The sequence below is a fragment of the Lactuca serriola genome, chromosome 1 (genome assembly GCF_051521515.1).
Source record: "Lactuca serriola cultivar US96UC23 chromosome 1, Lser_US96UC23_V15, whole genome shotgun sequence".
NCBI lineage: Eukaryota > Viridiplantae > Streptophyta > Magnoliopsida > Asterales > Asteraceae > Lactuca > Lactuca serriola.
In genome coordinates this window covers 57,193,557-57,215,256 of record NC_136408.1, presented here as the reverse complement: position 1 = coordinate 57,215,256, position 21,700 = coordinate 57,193,557, and the positions used below count along the sequence as shown (strand labels likewise).

General features: G+C 38.6%; 1 protein-coding gene across 1 annotated transcript; it reads right to left on the bottom strand.

Annotated features, from left to right (window-relative positions):
• Positions 1–17,434: 17,434 nt before the first annotated feature.
• LOC145055456 (uncharacterized) lies at positions 17,435–18,566 on the bottom strand. Its single transcript, XM_079003793.1, has 2 exons — positions 18,482–18,566; positions 17,435–17,982 (listed from the first exon to the last, which is right to left on the bottom strand). Exons 1-2 carry the CDS (start codon positions 18,564–18,566, stop codon positions 17,435–17,437), a joined length of 633 nt encoding a protein of 210 aa, XP_078859919.1.
• Positions 18,567–21,700: the final 3,134 nt, after the last annotated feature.

Below are 21,700 nucleotides of genomic sequence, written 5' to 3'. Positions count from 1 at the left end.
GAGGGTACTAGCTATAGGCCACGGGGAAGCAGTTGCTGACCCGATAGTGGTGACTGGTACGTTCCTCCTTGATAACTCCTATACATGCATTCTGTTCGATAGTGGAGCGGAGCGAAGCTTCGTAAACCACAAATTTGCTCGCATGCTTAAGCAACAACTGATGCGTTTTAGCCATAAGAACTTTCCTATGTGCGCATGCAAAACCCTAATGCTTGGATCTAGGCTTTCTACTAAACATGCTTTTGAATCCAAGACTTCTAATGACTAATTAGGTTAAATAACAACATTGAAGCAGATGTAGAATCATACCTTTGAGTTCCTTGTTGATCTTGAGGTCTTGGAGCTTCTAGAGTCACAAGTGTCACTCCTCTAATGGCTTACAAACACCAATAGCAATAAGAATGATTTAGGAGAGAGGAGAGGGGAGGAATTCGACCAGAGTTCTCTTGCTTAATCAGAAGTGTCGAATTCCCTATGTCATGGGGTTTATTTATACTTGTAGACTCCTTAAGGGTTACAACCTAAACCCTAATTGGATAATCTTCTCTTAAGGCTATCCAAATCCATTCCATAGATAAGCATATGGACGATTTTAGCTATCCTAATACTCTTAGAATTCGTCCAAAGCATATCCTAATGGATTTACAGTCTAAAGCTTAACTATCAAACAACTGACAGTTTATACCCCTTTATTTAATTAATCTCTTTAAGTCACCAAATTAATTCTAATTAATTCTATGACTTATATTAATCAAATAACAAATATATTATTATATTATTCTCATAATATATTAATAATATTTACTCTCTCTTAATAAATCATCCTATCAAGTTGTTATGGTGAAGGCAACCCAAAAGGACCATGCACAACCGGATCAAATACTTGCCTAATACAGTTACAGCCTTAGACACTATTCCAACAGTCTCCCACTTGGATAAGTCTAGTAACTATATTTACAAGTACAATTCGGTTTGCAATCGTAGCTCTCAAAGACGTTGTCAACTCGGATCTAATCAATCTTGTCCTTTAGATAAGGGAACGTACAGTCCTCTGTTAGATATCATGCTGACAATCCTATGGAATGGTTAGTCACGCATTTAGGTTTCTCGATCTCTGATTTATTTGACATAGAACTTAATCGAACACATCAATTCAGTTCTGACCGGGCCCGACACATAAGTCAAATCAAATCATCGAGCGGCCGAGATATCGCTTTTACCTTCTTAGATAAAAGTTACAGATAAACTTCGACTTATATGCATTTACTTATTCATTTACCAACTATACACAACAATACGTTTTATAACACCAAGTTACTGATGCGTTTTCGTATTATCAATGTACAATCAATTAACAAATAATAAACCATATATCTAGGTTTTAAGACTATATGATATTATCGTCTTGCGATCACTTTTTATATCGTATTCCATAAGGTGATTCCAGCAAGCGCGGGTTTATTCCAATGCTCAAAACTAGTTCATAAGCACTCATGAACGTTGCAGCAATCCTTTGCTATGTCTAACACCATTTAGACATTCTACACACCAATTCATGACAACCTTCATTCATATCTACTCCCAACATATGAACGATTGTGGACCATTTGAATAATTCGATTATTCCTAATAAACTCAATTATTCTGGAAGTCAAAACATGCAAAGTGAAACAATAGGTAAACAATTAACATAAGATAGTAACATTACTCATAAATAAAACTCCTTTATTTAATCATCAAATGTCAATTACATTTATCTATTACACGTTTCTAATACTATCTAATCTACGCTAATATCATCCTTCAGCCCAATACTCCTAGCATGCTGCAAGTGCTTACCCCTACTCAGTCCCTTCGTAAGCGGATCTGCTGGGTTATCTTCGGATGATATCCTCTTCACTACGAGTTGTCCTTCTTCTACACGATGTCTGATGAAGTGATATTTTCTGTCGATATGTCTTGATCTACCATGATCCCTCGGTTCCTTGGTCAAGGCAACCGCTCCTTCGTTATCACAGAAAATCTCCATGGGCTCCTTTATGGCAGGTACGACTCCAAGATCACCGATGAAGTTCTTTAGCCATATTGCCTCCTTCGACGCTTCGCTCGCTGCAATGTACTCTGATTCGCACGTTGAATCAGCTACGGTTTCCTGCTTGGAACTCTTCCATGTCACTGCTCCTCCATTTAGGGTAAAGACCCAGCCCGACTGCGAACGGTAGTAGTCCCTGTCGGTCTGAAAACTGGCGTCACTATACCCTCGCACCTTCAAGTCATCACTCCCTTCGAGGACTAAGAACCATTCCTTCGTCCTCCGAAGGTACTTAAGGATGTTTTTCACCGCAATCCAATGTGCTTTGCCAGGATTCCCTTGATATCTGCTAACCATGCTCAAAGCGAAGGCTACATCAGGGCGAGTACAAGTCATAGCGTACATGATTGAGCCAACTGCGGAAGCGTATGGTACTCGGCTCATTTCTGCTATTTCAGCTTCGGTACTCGGACTTTGAGTCTTACTCAATTTGGCATTACTTTGTATCGGTAGTTCTCCCTTCTTTGAGTTTTCCATACTAAAGCGTTTTAGTACTTTCTCTAAGTAAGTATTCTGACTAAGTCCAATTAGTCTCTTACTTCTTTCTCTTACTATCCTTATTCCCAAAATGTAAGAAGCCTCTCCGAGGTCCTTCATAGCGAAGCACTTCCCGAGCCAGGACTTAACTTCCTGCAGAGTCGGGATGTCGTTTCCTATGAGTAAATTTTCATCGACATATAGAACGAGGAAGCTTACTATACTCCCACTGGCTTTGACATATACACAAGATTCGTCTTCGCTTCGTACAAATCCAAACTCTTTGACTTTCTCATCGAAGCAAAGATTCCATCTGCGAGACGCTTGCTTAAGTCCATAAATGGACTTCTCAAGCTTACACAATCTATCCGGATGCTTCGGATCCACAAACCCCTCTGGCTGAGCCATGTAAACATCCTCAGCCAACTTTCCATTAAGGAAAGCGGTCTTGACATCCATTTGCCAAATCTCATAATCATGAAACGCGACAATTGCTAGCATCACTCTTATAGATTTAATCTTCGCGACTGGTGAGAAGGTCTCATCATAGTCAACTCCGGGAGTTTGAGTAAAGCCCTTCGCGACCAATCGTGCTTTATATGTGTGTACATTCCCATCCATGTCGGTCTTCTTCTTGAAGATCCATTTGCACCCAACGGTCTTCCGTCCGGGCACGTGATCAACCAAATTCCAAACTTGGTTATCATACATGGATTGGATCTCGCTATCCATTGCCTCTTTCCACTTTACAGACTCCGGGCCTGCCATGGCTTCCTTATAGCTATTAGGTTCATTAAGGTTTACTAGTGTACCATCACTAATATACGTGTCCCCTTCGGTAGTAATATGAAAGCCATAAAACTGGGGATGAACTCTAACTCTATCGGAACGTCTAAGAGGTAAGGATTCGTCAATCGGTTCAACCGGAGTTTCCTCCTCGGGTTGAACACCAGCGGTAGAGGTTCCTTCATCTATCGATTCTTGAATCTCTTCAAGTTCGATTTGCCTCCCACTGTCTCCTTGGCTTATGAGTTCTCGCTCTCGGAAAACTCCTCTCCTCGCAACGAAGACAACATTGTCCTTCGGTCTATAGAAGAGATATCCAAAGGATGTCTGCGGGTACCCGATGAAAATACATCGCTCACTTCGAGGTTCAAGCTTGTCGTGAGTATCTCGTCTTACGAAAGCCTCGCAACCCCAAACCTTGATATGTGCCAACAAGGGAGCTTTCCCCGTCCACACCTCGTGAGGTGTTTTGGCAACCTTCTTAGTAGGGACTCGGTTAAGGATATGGGCGACAGTCTCTAAGGCATACCCCCAAAAGGAGATTGGTAGCGAAGCACGACTCATCATAGAGCGAACCATATCCAATAAGGTTCGATTACGCCTTTCTGCCACACCATTCAACTACGGTGTCCTAGGAGGCGTCAATTGTGAAACTATTCCACACTCCTTGAGATAATCGTGGAATTCAAGACTTAGGTACTCTCCTCCTCGATCGGATCGAAGCATCTTGATTTTCCTGCCCAATTGATTCTCCACTTCATTCTTGAACTCTTTGAACTTTTCAAAGGTGTCTGACTTTTGCTTGATTAAGTAGATATACCCATATCTACTATAGTCATCGGTAAAAGTCACATAGAAGCGGTTCCCATCCTTCGTGGTTGATCTAAACGGTCCACATACATCGGTATGTATTAGGTCCAATAGACCTTCGCCCCTTTCACATGTACTCGTGAAGGGCGACTTAGTCATCTTTCCAAGCAAACAAGACTCGCATGTGTCATCTTCCCTAAGGTCGAATGACTCCAACACTCCATCCTTTTGGAGTTGGGCTATGCGTTTCTTGTTGACATGTCCAAGACGACAATGCCACAAGGATGCTTTATCCATACTAGTGGAAGAATCAATATTCAAAACATCATTTCCTAAGTTATCAACAATCATAACGGTTTCATATATTCCATTACATGGTATAGCTTCAAAGTAAAAAACACCATTTAGATAAGCCAAAATAGAACCATTCTCATTATTAAAAGAAAATCTAAATCCTTGTCTATATAAACCATGAAATGAAATGATGTTTCTTGCCATTTCTGGCGAATAGCAACAATTGTTCAAATCTAAAACTAAACTATTCCTAAGCACTAAGGAATACACTCCAATCTTGGTCACAGGCGACGATCTTCTGTTCCCCATGATTAGATTGATCCTTCCTTGCTCCACATCCCTACTTCTTCTTAGTCCCTGCACATTAGAACAAATGTGATAACCACAACCGGTATCAAGAACCCAAGAAATAACATGATTAGAATCGTTAGATTTGATTGTATATATACCTGCGAAAGATGGCTTGATCTTTTCTTCTTTGATTGCTTGCAGGTAATCCGGGCAGCTTCTCTTCCAATGTCCTATCTTGTGGCAGTGGTGGCACTCTGCCTCCTTCGGGTTAGAGCAGGGCTTAGCGGGATCAACTTTGGTCCCACTAGAAGAGGCACCATCTCGGGCTTTCACCTTGCGATAGTTCTTCGATGAAGCTTTCCTCTTCTTTCCCTTCCCTTGTCTAATAGCCAAGACAGGAGCAGCGGGCGGATTGGGAGTGGGTGCAACAGACTTGTCCTTGAAGTTGCTCTCAGCAACCCTCAAGAGACCTTGGAGCTTGCTTAGGGTGACCTCTTCTTTGTTCATGTGGTAGGTCATCCTAAATTGGTTGTACATCGGAGGCAAAGAGTGAAGCACCATGTCGATCGCCAAGTCTTCACTGAAGTCAACATTTAACTTGCGAAGGCGGTCGACATACCTTTGCATCTTTTGCAAGTGCACGGTGAGAGATTCTCCATGACCCATTTTTGCGGAAATCATGTTAGTGAAAATCTCGTACCTCTCTTGTCTCGCGTTTTGGTGGTACCTCTCCAATAAGTCTTGATGCATCTCGTACGGGTACATGTCCTCGTAGGACTTTTGGAATTCGGAGTTCATGGTGGCGATCATGATGCAATGTACCTTCGTTGCATCTCGCTCATGAGTTTCAAAGGCGGTGATTTCGGCGGGAGTAGAAACTTCGGGGTTGATTTTCTCGAGCTTCTCATCGAGGACATACTCCTTATCCTCATAGCGAGCAATGGTGCGAATGTATCTTATCCATTCGCTAAAGTTCGTTCCATCGAAGGTGGCCTTTTGGCAAAGGCTCATCAACGTGAAAGAACTAGCAGCAACGTTGTTTGCGTTCGACATCTACAATTAGAAAAGGACAAAGATAGATTAGAATAAGAATCCCTAATTATCACCCAATAAGAAAATTAGGGCTAGGATCCAACAATAACATTTACATACTAGAAAAGGGATGCCGTAATCTAACATGCAAATAAATTGAAGGTGAGTGAATGACGATTCACTAATTCTCCATCACAAAACTTAAACTATTAGTCCTAAGTGTTTTTGAGAATTCCTAGGTTCGGATGAGATTCATTGAAACTATTCAATGGCATGTTTAAATCTCGATATGCCCCTCTCGTTTGTGACTGGGATGCCGAGGATCACAAAGCGGGTGTGAATTACCATGCAAATTCACATGGTGCCTTCATTGTAACAATCACCTATTCGATGTGCCGGTAAACCACACACGCTCCATCGAACTATGATAAACAATGAATCACCCTTTGCCACCTTCGCTTTGAACCAATTAGTGTGCCGGTAAACCACACACGCTCCACTAACATCTTAGCAAGGTGCAAAGTGTAATTTCATGGGATTGCATCAATTCACTTTTCCTAAAGTAACTAGGATTGGGAAATTTTGGAAAAATATGTGTAGTTACTTTGTATTTCTTATTATACTTTTAATGAAAGAATGAGGTTGCCCTATCCTACCCGTTCGGCTAACGACCCTCCACCAATCAAGCAAGCGGTGGGTGTGAGTGTACACCCGTTAAGCGCCATTTTATAGGCCGCAACCTTATACCCACCTTATAGATAGGCTTCGTGAATGAGGCCTACTAACGGTAAAACTAGCATTTAGTTATACATATATATATATATATATATATATATTATTCTAGTAATATCATATTAGTATAGGGTTGTATTTTAAAACTTTTAAAATCTAGGGTTTGAAATTTAAGTTGTCTAAATTAAAGCTTTTAATCACAAAAGTAAATTTCAAAACATGAGGGTAGGTTTTAAACATTTAAAACATGGAGGATCAAATAACAAATAATTCCAATTAACAATTAATATCCTAATTATCTATATTTGATTTATTCAAGATTTCTTTGAAAGATAATTACCAAAATACTTAAATAATTAATTAATTATCATATAAGGAAATTAAATATTTAATTAGTTGATAAATATCTTTTTCTAGATCAAGATAATAGTCATATATATCATAAAATCGGATTTAGGTTGATCTATTATGATTAAGGTAAGTTTCCATAAGATAAACACAAAGAAATCCCGAATCTGGTCATTCCTGACGCCTGGACTCGCCGAGTGCACAAGGGGACTCGCCGAGTCAGGCCTACTCGCCGAGTCCACCTTGGGACTCGCCGAGTCAGTGACTCAGAAACCAAAAAATCGAATTTTGCAGGTTTGTTTCAGTTAATCAAGCAACAATTTAAAGAAAACCAAGCTAGTCTCTGATACCACTGATGGGTTTTAGCCATAAGAACTTTCCTATGTGCGCATGCAAAACCCTAATGCTTGGATCTAGGCTTTCTACTAAACATGCTTTTGAATCCAAGACTTCTAATGACTAATTAGGTTAAATAACAACATTGAAGCAGATGTAGAATCATACCTTTGAGTTCCTTGTTGATCTTGAGGTCTTGGAGCTTCTAGAGTCACAAGTGTCACTCCTCTAATGGCTTACAAACACCAATAGCAATAAGAATGATTTAGGAGAGAGGAGAGGGGAGGAATTCGACCAGAGTTCTCTTGCTTAATCAGAAGTGTCGAATTCCCTATGTCATGGGGTCTATTTATACTTGTAGACTCCTTAAGGGTTACAACCTAAACCCTAATTGGATAATCTTCTCTTAAGGCTATCCAAATCCATTCCATAGATAAGCATATGGACGATTTTAGCTATCCTAATACTCTTAGAATTCGTCCAAAGCATATCCTAATGGATTTACAGTCTAAAGCTTAACTATCAAACAACTGACAGTTTATACCCCTTTATTTAATTAATCTCTTTAAGTCACCAAATTAATTCTAATTAATTCTATGACTTATATTAATCAAATAACAAATATATTATTATATTATTCTCATAATATATTAATAATATTTACTCTCTCTTAATAAATCATCCTATCAAGTTGCTATGGTGAAGGCAACCCAAAAGGACCATGCACAACCGGATCAAATACTTGCCTAATACAGTTACAGCCTTAGACACTATTCCAACAACAACCACATGCACTTAATGAACAATTCACAGTAGAAATGGCCAATGGGAAAACTGAAAGTACAAATAACACATACTTAGGTTGTATCCTAACTCTAGACAACCATTCATTCCCAATCAACCTTATGCCGGTCTCAATAAAAAGCTTCGATGTTATTATCGGCATGGATTGGTTAAGTCTTCATCGCGTCGACATCATGTGCTACGAGAAAGCAGTCCGTCTAAACCTCCCGTCTAATGAAACTCTTATAGTCTACGGCGACAAACCTGGTGCGAGTCTTCGCATTATATCGAGTATTCAAGCATAGAAATATCTGCGCAAAGAATACCACGCATTCCTTGCTCACGTCGTCGAAACGAACCTCGAAACGAAAGAACTAAAGAACATCCCAGTAGTAAGCGACTTCCCCGACATTTTCCCAGAAGAACTACCTGGATTACCTCTGCAACGACAAGTCGAGTTCAGAATCGACTTAGTCCCAGGAGCTAACCCAGTAGCCAAGTCGCCCTACCGTTTAGCACCAGCTGAGATGCAGGAACTCTCTGGTCAACTTAACGAACTGCTCAGCAAGGGCTTTATAAGACCAAGTTTCTCACCTTGGGGAGCACCGGTCTTGTTCGTTAAGAAGAAAGATGGATCATTCCGTATGTGTATCGACTACAGAGAACTCAACAAACTGACGGTCAAGAATCGTTACCCTCTGCCTCGCATAGATGATCTATTCGACCAACTGCAAGGGGCGAACTATTTTTCTAAGATTGATCTGAGATCCGGATATCACCAGTTACGAGTGCTAGAGGAGGATGTGCCGAAGACAGCCTTTCGAACTCGTTACGGACACTACGAGTTCGTGGTGATGCCATTTGGATTGACCAATGTGCCCGCAGTCTTCATGGATATGATGAATAGAGTATGCCGACCTTACTTGGATCAGTTCGTCATCGTTTTCATTGACGACATCCTGATCTACTCCCGAAGTAAGAAAGAGCATGGCGATCATCTGCGACAAGTTCTAAGGACTTTACGAAAGGAGAAACTTTATGCGAAGTTCTCAAAATGTGAATTTTGGATTCGAAGAGTCGAATTCTTAGGACACGTGGTAAGCGAAGAGGGAATCCACGTGGACCCATCCAAAATTAAAGCCATTGAGAACTGGTCAGCACCCAAGACGCCTATAGAAATTCGTCAATTTCTAGGTCTCGCTGGCTACTACCGCAGGTTCATTCACAACTTCTCCCGAATAGCGAAACCTCTTACGACCTTGACCCAGAAAGGCATGGCCTTTGACTGGGAAGAGAAACAAGAGAGAGCGTTCCAAACGCTCAAGAGAGCCTTGTGCATCGCGCCAATACTATCCCTTCCCGAAGGAATAGAAGACTTCGTAGTCTATTGCGATGCATCAAATCAAGGGCTTGGATGTGTTCTGATGCAGCGAGGTAAGGTCATCGCCTACGCCTCGAGACAGTTGAAGACACACGAGGTTAACTACACGACCCACGATCTTGAACTAGGAGCAGTGGTGTTTGCTCAGAAGATCTGGAGACATTACTTTTATGGAACGAAGAGCACTATCTTTACCGACCACAAGAGTTTACAACACATTTTCGATCAGAAGGAGCTCAACATGAGACAACGACGGTGGGTCGAACTACTCAGTGATTACGAATGCGATATTCGTTATCATCCGGGTAAAGCCAACGTAGTAGCAGACGCCCTAAGTCGGAAGGAATATTCTGGTCGCAAAGTCAAGTCATTGTCAATAACCATCCATTCACACTTGTCTAAGAAAATTCAGGGGGCTCAACTTGAGGCCATAAAACCTGAAAATGTGACGAGTGAATCCCTTAGAGGAATGGACAAGAATTTAGAAGCCAAGGGTGACGGAGCCTTATATTTCATGAATCGGATCTGGACACCGAAACACGGTGATTTCCGAGACTTGGTCATGACCGAGGCGCACAACACTCGGTATTCCGTCCACCTAGGTTCAGATAAGATGTATCTGGATCTTAAAAAGCTATACTGGTGGCCTAATATGAAAGCAGAGATTGCTACCTTCGTAAGTAAATGCCTTACTTGCGCAAAGGTTAAGGTTGAGTACCAGAAGCCCTCTGGTTTACTGCAACAACCAGAGATTCCAGAATGGAAGTGGGAGCGGATCACTATGGATTTCATAACCAAGTTGCCCAAGACAACAGGTGGACTTGACACCATATGGGTCATCGTTGATAGATTGACCAAGTCTGCACACTTCTTACCTATCCGAGAAACTGACAAGATGGAGAAACTTACGAGAACATACATTAGGGAAATCGTACGGCTACATGGTGTACCTATGTCCATTATCTCCGATAGAGATAGTAGGTTCACCTCAAGATTTTGGCAATCACTGCAACGTTCCCTAGGAACAAGGCTGGACATGAGCACAGCCTACCATCCACAGACCGACGGACAGAGTGAGAGGACCATCCAAACACTGGAAGATATGTTGCGAGCCTGTGTGATTGATTTTGGGAAAGCATGGGATACTCATTTACCCCTTGTCGAATTTTCCTATAATAACAGTTATCACACGAGCATCAAGGTTGCTCCATTCGAAGCTCTCTACGGCCGAAAGTGCAGATCCCCTCTGTGCTGGGCTGAGGTGGGTGATACCCAATTAGCAAGGGGGCAAGATTCCGACAGTACTCTCACCGGTCCGTAAATCATTCGGGAAACGACAGAGAAAATCGTTCAGATCCGTGAACGATTGAAAGCCTCTAGAGACCGACAGAAGAGCTACGTTGATAAACGAAGAAAACCTTTGGAATTCCAGGTGGGAGACCGAGTTCTTCTCAAAGTCTCACCCTGGAAAGGCTTGATACGCTTCGGCAAGCGTGGGAAGCTTAATCCGAGGTACATAGGGCCTTTCGAGATTCTTGCAAGAGTCGGCCCCGTAGCTTACAAACTCGATCTACCCGACACACTTCGTAACGTACATTCTACATTCCACGTATCTAACTTGAAAAAGTGTCTATCCGACGAGACTCTTGTGATCCTACTCGACGAGATCGAGATCAACGAGAGCCTCAACTTCGTGGAAGAACCAGTAGAGATCATGGACTGTGAGGTCAAGCAGACGAAGCAAAGCCGTATCCCTATCGTGAAGTTTCGCTGGAACGCCAAGCGAGGACCGGAATTCACTTGGGAATGCGAGAATCAGATGAAGTTGAAATACCCTCATCTTTTCGCTTAATTGTTGTAACTTCATATTTGCTTAAATTCTAATTTTGGGACGAAATTCCTTCTAACGGGGGGATGATGTGACAACCCGAAATTTCCATTTGTACGAACATTATCTATTCAATAGAAGCTAGTCCAGTTTCAGTGAATTTCATACTTTTCCGAATAAGTTTGTGTACATTAGGGTTTACGTTTAAGGAGGTATCAGGAGAGTGGATGCTCCTGGGTTTGTGAAATTTGAACATTTCAAGTTTCATAATGTTATAGTCCAAATTCCGGAATAAAAATATTTTCTGCCAAAATATTTCAGGACTATAAATAGATTTATGAATTAAATTAATTCATTATTCACATTTCCAACTAGAGAAAAGCCATTTTCTCTCTCACGGATCTTCGGGTTTTCATCCCAGATTGTGAGTCTACTTTCCTAGATGTGTTTTATTACTTGTTATATGCTTTATAACATCATTTACATGCCTAAAATGCAAGATCCGGGAGTTTACCGCCCAAGAACGTTCTTGGGGAGTAAACTCCAAAATGGAGCTTTAAGGCTATCTAGTCCCATTTTCTTGTTAGGCAACTAGTTAAGGACTTAATGTATGAACATTAGAGGCTTGAAATCAATTAAGAACCACAAGTTATAGGAGTTTACGGCCAAGGATATCTCTTGGGCCGTAAACCCCTTTTTCAAGGGCTATAAGTGCCCTAAATCACCCCTAAGGCTTAAAACAATTACCCGTTGATACTTGTAACTTGAATGGGGATTAAATGACTTCAAAATCATCCCAAAAAGGGGAGTTTACGGCCAAGAAATACTCTTGGGCCGTAAACTCCAAGTGAAGGCACAAATGTGTGCCTAAAGTCCCCCTTAGCCTAAATCAAAAACATAGAAGCTATCCTACATGTGCAAGTGACTTAAAAGAATTAAAACCAACACCCCATAGGAGTTTACGGCCGTAAATTCTAGGGGATATGGTCTTTAGGCCGTAAACTCCTCTATGGAGTATTCTAGGGCCTTAAACTACTTCAAGGATTATTCCACAAGTGCTAGGCTTATTCTAGGATTAATATAGCACCTTAAAACACCCAAAACCACCAAGTGTGGAGTTCACGGCCGTAAACTCAAGGGTTTATGACCATAAACTCCAAAGGTGGGGTTTGTTGGGTGGTGAACTCTTATACAAGGTCTTTTGAAGCTTCAAACCCTTTTGCCTTGTCCCGTAGCAACTTAGATGCAACCACTAGGACCTATAACACTTCTGCAAAGTGTTTTCATGTTCTTAAGTGTCCCAACTTATTTTGTTAAGTTATTATTTGGCTAATTAGTTATATATATATGCTTATTATATGATAACTAGGCTCGTGCGTGTAAGCAAGTCTCCGTTTGCCACCTAGCACGGTATCCGATACTACAATCCAATCTACTCACCACAAGTGAGTTCATACCCCTTTAATCAACCTTTGAAATGCTTTTAAATGTTTTAAATACTTTATGGGGGATACAAGTTAAATACTTATAGTTATTGCATCAATCACATGTGATTGCATTAATCACATGTGATTAATAACTAGAAAACCAATGATTTATTCACTGTTCAAACTGTTTATCAAATTGTTTCACTTCAAAATGTTTTACAAACTCTTTTACTTATCAAATGCTTTTATTAAACTTTAGTTTATTCCTTATAAAATTGCATGCCCATATATGTATAGATATATAAGTAATGTTTAAAGGGCTTAGGAAGGCCATCCGCCCTATTTCCTTTTCGCGCCTTGAGATATGGTCCGGTGGGATTTCGGGTGACCATCCGAGGGTCGTTTCAATATTAGTTATATATCATATATACATGTATAGACATAAAAGTACTTCCATATTCATACTTATCAGTACATCCTTAGCAAGTTACCATCGGGGTAACACAGAACATATACAACTATACTAGAAACAGAACATATACAACTATACTAGAAACAGAACATATACAACTATACTAGAAGGAGAACATATACAACTATACTAGAACGAGAAACATTACATATACATGAACACGTTAATAATTGTGATCCACTATATCAGAGCATGCCTTAAATGTCATGGCCTGAGTTGTAGCCAGAATTCTCTTGGAGGGAGAGCGTGAGTTTGCGTATAGATCTATACTGGATTGACTATCCTACACCTTGCTGCTAGCTACAACCAGACCTACAGGTCTGCGGGTGCCAAACGTCATTCCGTTATTACGACCATTCATTATGTCGTTGTTACCAGTCGATAGCATGGTGCAATTTATCACATTATACCTTAATATAAATCCGGTTTAAGGTAGTTAGTACAGCAGTAGTTCCTATTATACAAAACTACAGTACTACAATGATTTACCCATTACATATTTTAGTGATAACCTCACCTAAGCATTAATGTACAAACTATATTTTATTAAATGATAGTTACACTTGGGAAATTACACACTTTTGCAACAAACGAGCATACAAAATAGTTAAGCCTTGGTAGAAGGTTACTTTAATAGAAAATATAGGTTTTTCTAAGAGATTCAAACTTTTACAAACACTTACTTACATTTTTCAAACTTATACATTGAGACAGGTTCAAACGTTTTTGACAACAAACATTGACACTAAAATACTTATGAACTCACCAGCTTAATGCTGATAAACTCTTTCAAAATAACTTGTATTCTCAGGTCATCAGTAGACAGGTACCGAGGCCAGCTTTTGAGAAGATGGAGCGTATTCAAGACTCATCTTATTATTTTGATTTACATTATTTTGGTGTTTATAACTGTACAGAACACGCTTGTATTAAAATTATATATTTAATGCAATGGATGATGTTGTTTGCTTATTTACATTTATTGTGTTGTGATACTGTACATGACGTCCTCCGCCCCAGAACATTTCCGCCGTTCTTGGTTTTAGGCTGTGACATACCTGTAGTATTATGTGATTATCTGTATGTGCATTAGTTGTGTTATATGTCGACATATTATGTGTGATGGGTTGAGGTGAAACTGATCCGTGCGGTAACCAACAAACCTTGGAGCATTCCAGATACCAGTTGAGGGAGACTCGTACTGTGGGCTCGATGGCAATCCAGATGTGAGCTGTGGGCCCGGAAGGCAATCCAGACTCACACTGTGGGCCCATGGGTAATCCAGTCTGTAAAGTTGTGGACCCAGTACATGTTGTTATTTGTATATGTGTTATGTGAAGTGTATCGGTATGTTGGCATTCCATCCCAATGGTTGAGGGCCTGGGGTATTCCATCCCATTGGATGACTGGACTCATATTAAGTTGTTTGTTATTGTATGTGTATTATTGTGTGTATGGGTGTTTTGGGGGTAACTCACTAAACTTTCGGGCTTACAGTTTCAGTTTATTGTTTCAGGTTCAACGGATGACTGCGGAAAGGCGAAGGCGTGACCGTACACTTCCTCGATTGATGATTATGATTTATGGGGACTCTGATTTTTAAACTAGTTTGAAACCAAATTGTAATCATATAATGGTTTTAAATGATTTAAAAAGTTTTAAATTGGCTCGGATTTTATGGATGTTACAGTAATGAGATTGAGAAATTGAAATTCCATTGTTTCCTTTGATAATTCTTATACCAAGAATTACCTCATCCTCCCCTATGTCTTTCATATCAAAACTGGATGATAAGAATTTCTTGGCTTTCTCAACTTCACCTTGATCAGTACCAAAAACTAACATATCATCAACATATAGATAAATTATAACTCCATTACCAGAAGAATCAAATTTGTTATATACACATTTGTCAGCTTGGTTTAATGTAAAACCATTAGACAAAATCACATCATCAAACTTTTGATGCCATTGTTTTGGTGCTTGTTTCAAATCATATAATGATTTCTTCAACTTGCACACCTTATGTTCATTACCAGGCATAACAATCCCTTCAGGTTGTTTCATGTAAATTTCCTAATCCAAGTCATCATTTAAGAATGCAGCTTTCACATCCATTTGGTGAATCACAAGATTATGTATAGCTGCAAGAGCTAACAATAATCTAATAGTGGAAATTCTAGCAACAGGAGCATAAGTATCAAAGAAGTCAATGCCTTCCTTTTTCCTAAAGCCTTGGATAACCAATCTGGCTTTATATTTATCAATTATGCCATCCACCTTCATTTTCCTTTTGAGGATCCACTTACTCCCCAATGTATTGCAACCAGAAGGTAAATCCGGCAATACCTAAGTATTGTTATGCATGATAGAATCAATCTCATCCTGAATTGCTTCTTTCCAGAAATGAACATCCCTAGAAGCCATAACTTCACTAAAAGTATTTGGATCCTCCTCAATATTAAAACAATATTTTTTTTGACATATAGTCTCATTCCTTGTTCCTTTAACTAGATAAAGTTGAAAATCAGATCCAAAAGACTTGGTTGTTCTTGCTCTTGTGCTTTTCCTAGGTTCAGGTATTGAACTTGCACCACCATAAACATCTTCATCTTGAGTAATACTCTTGCTGGAAGATTGATGAATCATGTCCCTTGGTCTAGGTATAGATGTAAATCTTTCTTCATCAAAGATAACATCTCTTGACTCTATCGTTGTATTTATAGACACAAAGTCATTAGATTCTAAAACATAGAATCTATATTTTTTGGAATGCTTAGCATATCCAATAAAGATACAATCTACACCTCTCTCACCCAATGTTTTCCTTTTGGGTTCAGTGAGCCTTACTACTGCTCTACAGCCCCAAACTTTGAGATAACTCAAACTTGGTACCTTTTTACACCAAAGTTCATAAGGAGTATTCTTACTCCTTTTATTTGGAGCTCTCTTCAAGTTGTAACAAGGCAGTTAACATTGCCTCACCCCAAAACCATTCACTTAATCCAGAATAGGACAATATGGAATTAACCATTTCTTTCAAAGTCCCATTCTTCCTTTCAGCTACACCATTTTGTTGTGGTATATAAGGAGCTGTGGTTTGATGTATTATTCCAGTTGATTCAAAATAAACTGGATCATAATACTCACCACCTCTATCAGTACACAAGACTTTTATTATTTCATTTTTATGAATCTCAACTTGTTGTTTATAAATTTTAAATTTATCAAGTGCTTTAGCCTTAGAATGTAGCAAATAGGCATAAAAATATCTAGGTACATCATCAATAAAAGTAACAACATACTTTTTGTTTCTAAGAAAGGTGTTGCATGGAAATCACATAAATCACTATGCATAAGATCCAACACCTTGCTTTCCCTAACATCTTTGAAAGGTTGTCTAGTGATATTAATAGCATGCATGTTTTACATTTTCCATTACTTTGCATATCAAAAGCAGGAATTAAACTCATTTTAGACATGTCTTTTAATCTCTTATAATGAATGTGTCCTAGTCTAGCATGCCATAATTCAGATTTATTAAAATTATTGCTAGTACTAGTAGAAGCCATGCAAACAGAATTATCAATAAAAGGATAATTAGTATTAAGTCTACTCATTCCATTGCATAAATATCCAATTCCCATAAAAGAACCATGTCTTGACAAGATATACTTGTCACTTTCTAATACTTGTTTGTAACCACAATTATTTAAAATAATTTCAGACACAAGATTCTTTCGAATCCCTGGTACATATAAAACATTGTTTAGACACAAACACTTTCCAGAAATAAAGTAAAGTAAAACAGGTCCTAAACCTGGATTGGTTTAGTTGCTACATTTCACATTTTCACCACAAATCCATTTTCAATTGGTTGACATCCCTTGAACCAAGGAAGATCCTTACATATATGGCTTGTTGCTCCTGAATCAATCCACCATGCAACATCATCATCCTGCACATAAAATGATTCAGAAATCACAAAAATATAATTATGAACATATTTAGAATTCTGCATGGAAACATAAATCTGACCTTGTTGCTTTTCTAGATCCTTGGACCCACTTGGTCCAGTACTATCATTGTTCACTTTGCGAAGACAACATTCTTTCTTGAAGTGACCCGGTTTTTTACAAATCTAACAAACCAACTTAGCCTTCTTGTTGGAAGACTTTTCGTCCTTTCCTTTAAACTTCCTTTTTCCATTAGACTTCTTGGAATTCTTTGAACTTTCTCCTTCCACCATGTTCACAGAAGAGGAACCAACTTGGTTCTTCCCTTTAGGATTGTTGTCAAGTTCTTGAGTCTTTATGGAATCTTCAATCCTTAAATGGCTTCCAAGTTAAGTCAAAGTCAATTCCACTTTGTTATGTTTCAGATTGTGTTTAAAATCCTTCCAGGAAGGTGGTAGTTTGTCAATGATCACAGCTACAAAAATGGCTTCATCCATTTTCAAACTGTGTTGAACAAACTGTCCTAGAATCCTTAACATTTCATGGAATTGTTCCATAACAGGCCTGGAGTCAATCATCGTGTAACCCATAATGTTACTAACAAGAAACTTCTTACTAGAAGCATCTTCTGCCATGTAATTGGATTCAAGAGAATCCCACGTTTCTTTTGCAGATTCGAAATTTTGAGAGATATCAAAAAGAAAGCCAGACATACCATTGAGAATATGACCATGACATATGTAATCATCATTTTCCCACTTTGATGTTCTTCTTGTTGCCTCCACAGGTTCATCTTCAACAGATTCTGGTAAGATTGGCATGGGTGTACTAAAAACATACACCCCTTTTAGAGTGGTAAGGAGAAACTTCATCTTCTTCTGCCATCTACGAAAATCTTTCCCTTCAAACTTGTTCAGTTTTTCAAACTTGTCATTTCCTTCACACAATCACCACTTGCCATGATCACATAAATACTTTAATCTTTGTAAGAATTGGAGTATAGAAAAGGCTTGGAAATTCTGAGAATTATGGTTTTCATTTTCAGATTAAAGTATTTAGGTGGTACTCCCAATCTTTATTCCGATAAGAATCGGAATTGAGAAAACAAAAGAGAGAATGTTCAAGATGTTATGAAGAAGAAGTGTACCAACAACAGATCTCAGATATGATCATATAACCAGAAAATTTTCCAGTCTTAAAACTGCCACATGACAGTTTTATGTCCTAAAACTGTCTATACATCATAAACCAACTTAAATTCGGGTCTATAATATAGATCACAAAACCGGGTATATTTACCAAAAATACGGATTTCGACCCCAGCCAGGGGCTCTTCCCTTGTGTGCCAGGGCTGCCGCCCCTTACACTCCGCTCCCAGGGGCACTATCCCCAGACCCCCATTAGTTTAGGGGCTTCACCCCTAAATAGTAGTATACTTTCAACAAACACAAAATTAAACAAATGTGCACTCCACACCATACCGATTTGTTCAATAATTGTCAAAGTGACATTGATCAACATATTATCCCCATTACACTTAAATAGCATAAGTGATATAGAATAACCAACATTAGTGCCACTACTACCGAACGTTTATGTGTCTACCACTCTTCATGTTTGTTGTGGAAACAAATTAAAACAATTCATTTTAAGACTTACCAAATTAACCCCAGATGCAATGCAAGTATTAAGAGTTGCACATAAGTTAGAAAAAGATCTTGTACAAATTGTTGTACATATTGTAGATGTAGATTTTGTTGATAGTGATGATGGTGGAAAGGAAATTATAAGGGAGGTGCCACATTTTGAAGCTGAATCTGCAATTGCAAATTTAGTTAAAGAGCGGGTGAAATTGAGACTAGACAAGTTGAAAGAGTGGGTTGATAAAAATCTCCAACAACAGGTGAGTTCATTAAATAGCAACGTACTTTGATTTTTAGTCACAACAGAAATCTATTTTTAATTTCTTTGTAATTATAACTATCATTGACCTGGAAAATGTTACATTATTTTACTGAAAGTGGGTTGGTATTATGAGTAAAACTTAAAATGTCATTAGGTTTGTTATCTTTTAGTAAATACTTGATGTCTAGTTTGCAAGTGAAGCTCCTAAAATGTTTAAGTAATTTCCACACCTCAGTACATTATATTAATGTGTATCCTGTTATAACAAAGTAATTTGACATTTGAAGGGTTAATTATGAGAAATAAAAAGATACTTTACCCAAATTCCCAGTTATAACCACGTAGTTTGAATTTAATCATAATAGAAATCTACTTCGATTTTGTTTGTGATTATAACTAATGACCCATAATGTTCCTCCTATACATTGTAATCGGGAATTATGGTAAAGTACATTGCAATTATCTATTGAAAGTTACCTGCTATTATGAGTAAAACTTATGGTTTCATTAAATTGGATTCCTTTTAGTGAAAGTGCATGTCTAGTTTGGATTTGGCGCCTCTAAAACAATTGATATACATGAACCACTACAATATATTCATGTTTATCCCATAATACAAAAATATATTGACATTATAATTTTTAGGGTTTAATAATTATGAGAAATAGGGACGTAGTTTACTAAAATTTTCAAGTATAGCAAAATACTTTAAGTTCTAAGTTTTTAATAATAACAAAATTCTACTTTTGTTTTTTTCTTGAGATTATAACGACCAATGACTTGTCACCTTGCTATTAATAGAAGTTTTTGTAAAGTAACTTGCTATTATCCATGAAAAAATTAGGTTGCTTTTATGAGTAAAACTTAAAGTGTGATTAGATTGAATTTCTTTTAGTAAATGCTTCATGTCTAGTTTGCATTTGATTATTTTAAATTGTTTAATATTCATGCCTCAGTAGTTAGTACAATATATTTAAAGTTTCTCAAGAAAACATATAATTTGCCCAAGAAACTATGATGATTTGTTCGTGAAAAAAATTGTTAGATTATGTACAGTTGATTACAATTAATTTGCCCAAACTCCTATTTATCATATTCATGCCTCAACTCGTCTCTTTTTCAGATCTATTTTCCGAGTCAGTCAGAATAGGCTCCGTCCGCAGCAACTCAGGCTCTCTTTCTTTCTCGCTGCTTTTCTCTGGACCCCTCTACCACTGGCTTCATAATTGTCGTCACCACCGCTCCTCTCTTCTTATACAAAGGAACCACCGTTCTTCTCTTTCCTTCTCTGACGAGCCACCGTTGTTAGCCGCCATCGTCAGAGCTTTGCCACCGCCGTTGTTGTTGTCTTCATTTATGTTTTGTTTTATTTTCCAGTTTAATCGACTCCTCCCGATCAAACTGTCGCGCGAGGGGGTGGGGGGGTGGGAGGGTTAGTATGTTATCATTTAGGGTTTAGGCCCAAGGCCCTTAGGGTTTAGGTTTGGCCAATGGCCCCTTATGTATCCCCATTTATATGTGGTTTAACCCTAAGTATTAATCGATCAATCTATTATCTTACGGTATTTATTTATGATTTTGTATTGGCTTCGGTTTTGGTTGTTATATGGTACGAATTATTGATATGTTAAATAGGAGTTTGGATTTCTTGTGTGTTATTGATCGATGATGTTAGTTTTGTGACAAAGTTGTTGCCTAAGCTTGCACAATTGTGGCTGTGAGGGTAGTTACTAACCCACAACCTAACATCTCTTACATGTCTCATTGTAGATTCACAGAGGAGGCGTTTAATGCACAATTGAAACTTTTTATCAAGTTTGCTATCCTTATATAAAAGTCTGCAAAAATTTTGCATTGATAAAAAATTGAAACCACAATTTCTTTTTCAAGAAAGAATGAGAAAAACAAAAACATGAGAATCCTGAAAGCCAAAAGATTTGATGCAAATCACACAGACTGGTAACAAGTAACAAACTAATGATGACTTAATTCTAGATTTAAATGATAAACCATAAGAAGCCTGGGTAGATTTATATAGTACACAATCAGTAGATCCACAAACTTTTCAAATTATAGTTACTACCAAAGATTCATTAGAACTTGAAGAAGCTGAATGAATCCTGGCTGAACCATTGGGTATCTGACTCTTTGGTAATGCATGCCACTTATCAATGTACCCCCATCGACTCCATGTCTAAGTTGGGAAGTTGACGTTTTTTAAGCATTTTCAGGATCTTTATGGATCTACCAAGAAGCTGAGCTGCAGTTCTGATGTTATCTTCCCTTTTCTCTATTGCATCTTCATGACACTTCATAGTTATGACACGTGGTAAGTTGGTAAAGCAAGCACATAGCAGATCTGCGATTATGGTTGATATCCACTCAAAAAGATCCTCATCTGTTGGCCAATTTTCTTGCCCATTGCAGTGAAGCAATATGGTTTGGCTGATCTTGTACATACAACTTGCAGCAATGAACTTACAAAGTGAATGATCCAGACTTACATTTTTCCTTGTCTTGAACTGTATCACAATTTTTGCTGCTTCATCACCCAACCATTGGAGAATCTCCTTTGGCGTTTTTCCTTTACGAGCCTTATTTTGAAGATCAATTTGTAGCCACCTGCAGTATACTTCAACGTCGGTCCACACACGTCTTGCTGCTTTTTTTGCCTTTACCAATTCATCGTTTGCATTGAGGCTTTCTTCAATATGTGTTACAAACTCGAGACCTTCCCTCATACTAGCAAG

Excerpts from the sequence above, each read along its gene's own strand:
- LOC145055456 (XM_079003793.1), bottom strand. The coding sequence starts at position 18,566 with ATGTTGATCAATGTCACTTTGACAATTATTGAACAAATCGGTATGGTG. Across the intron at positions 17,983-18,481 it reads TAATTTTGTGTTTGTTGAAA|GAAATGACAAGTTTGAAAAA; the intron begins GTATACTACTAT and ends GATTGTGTGAAG.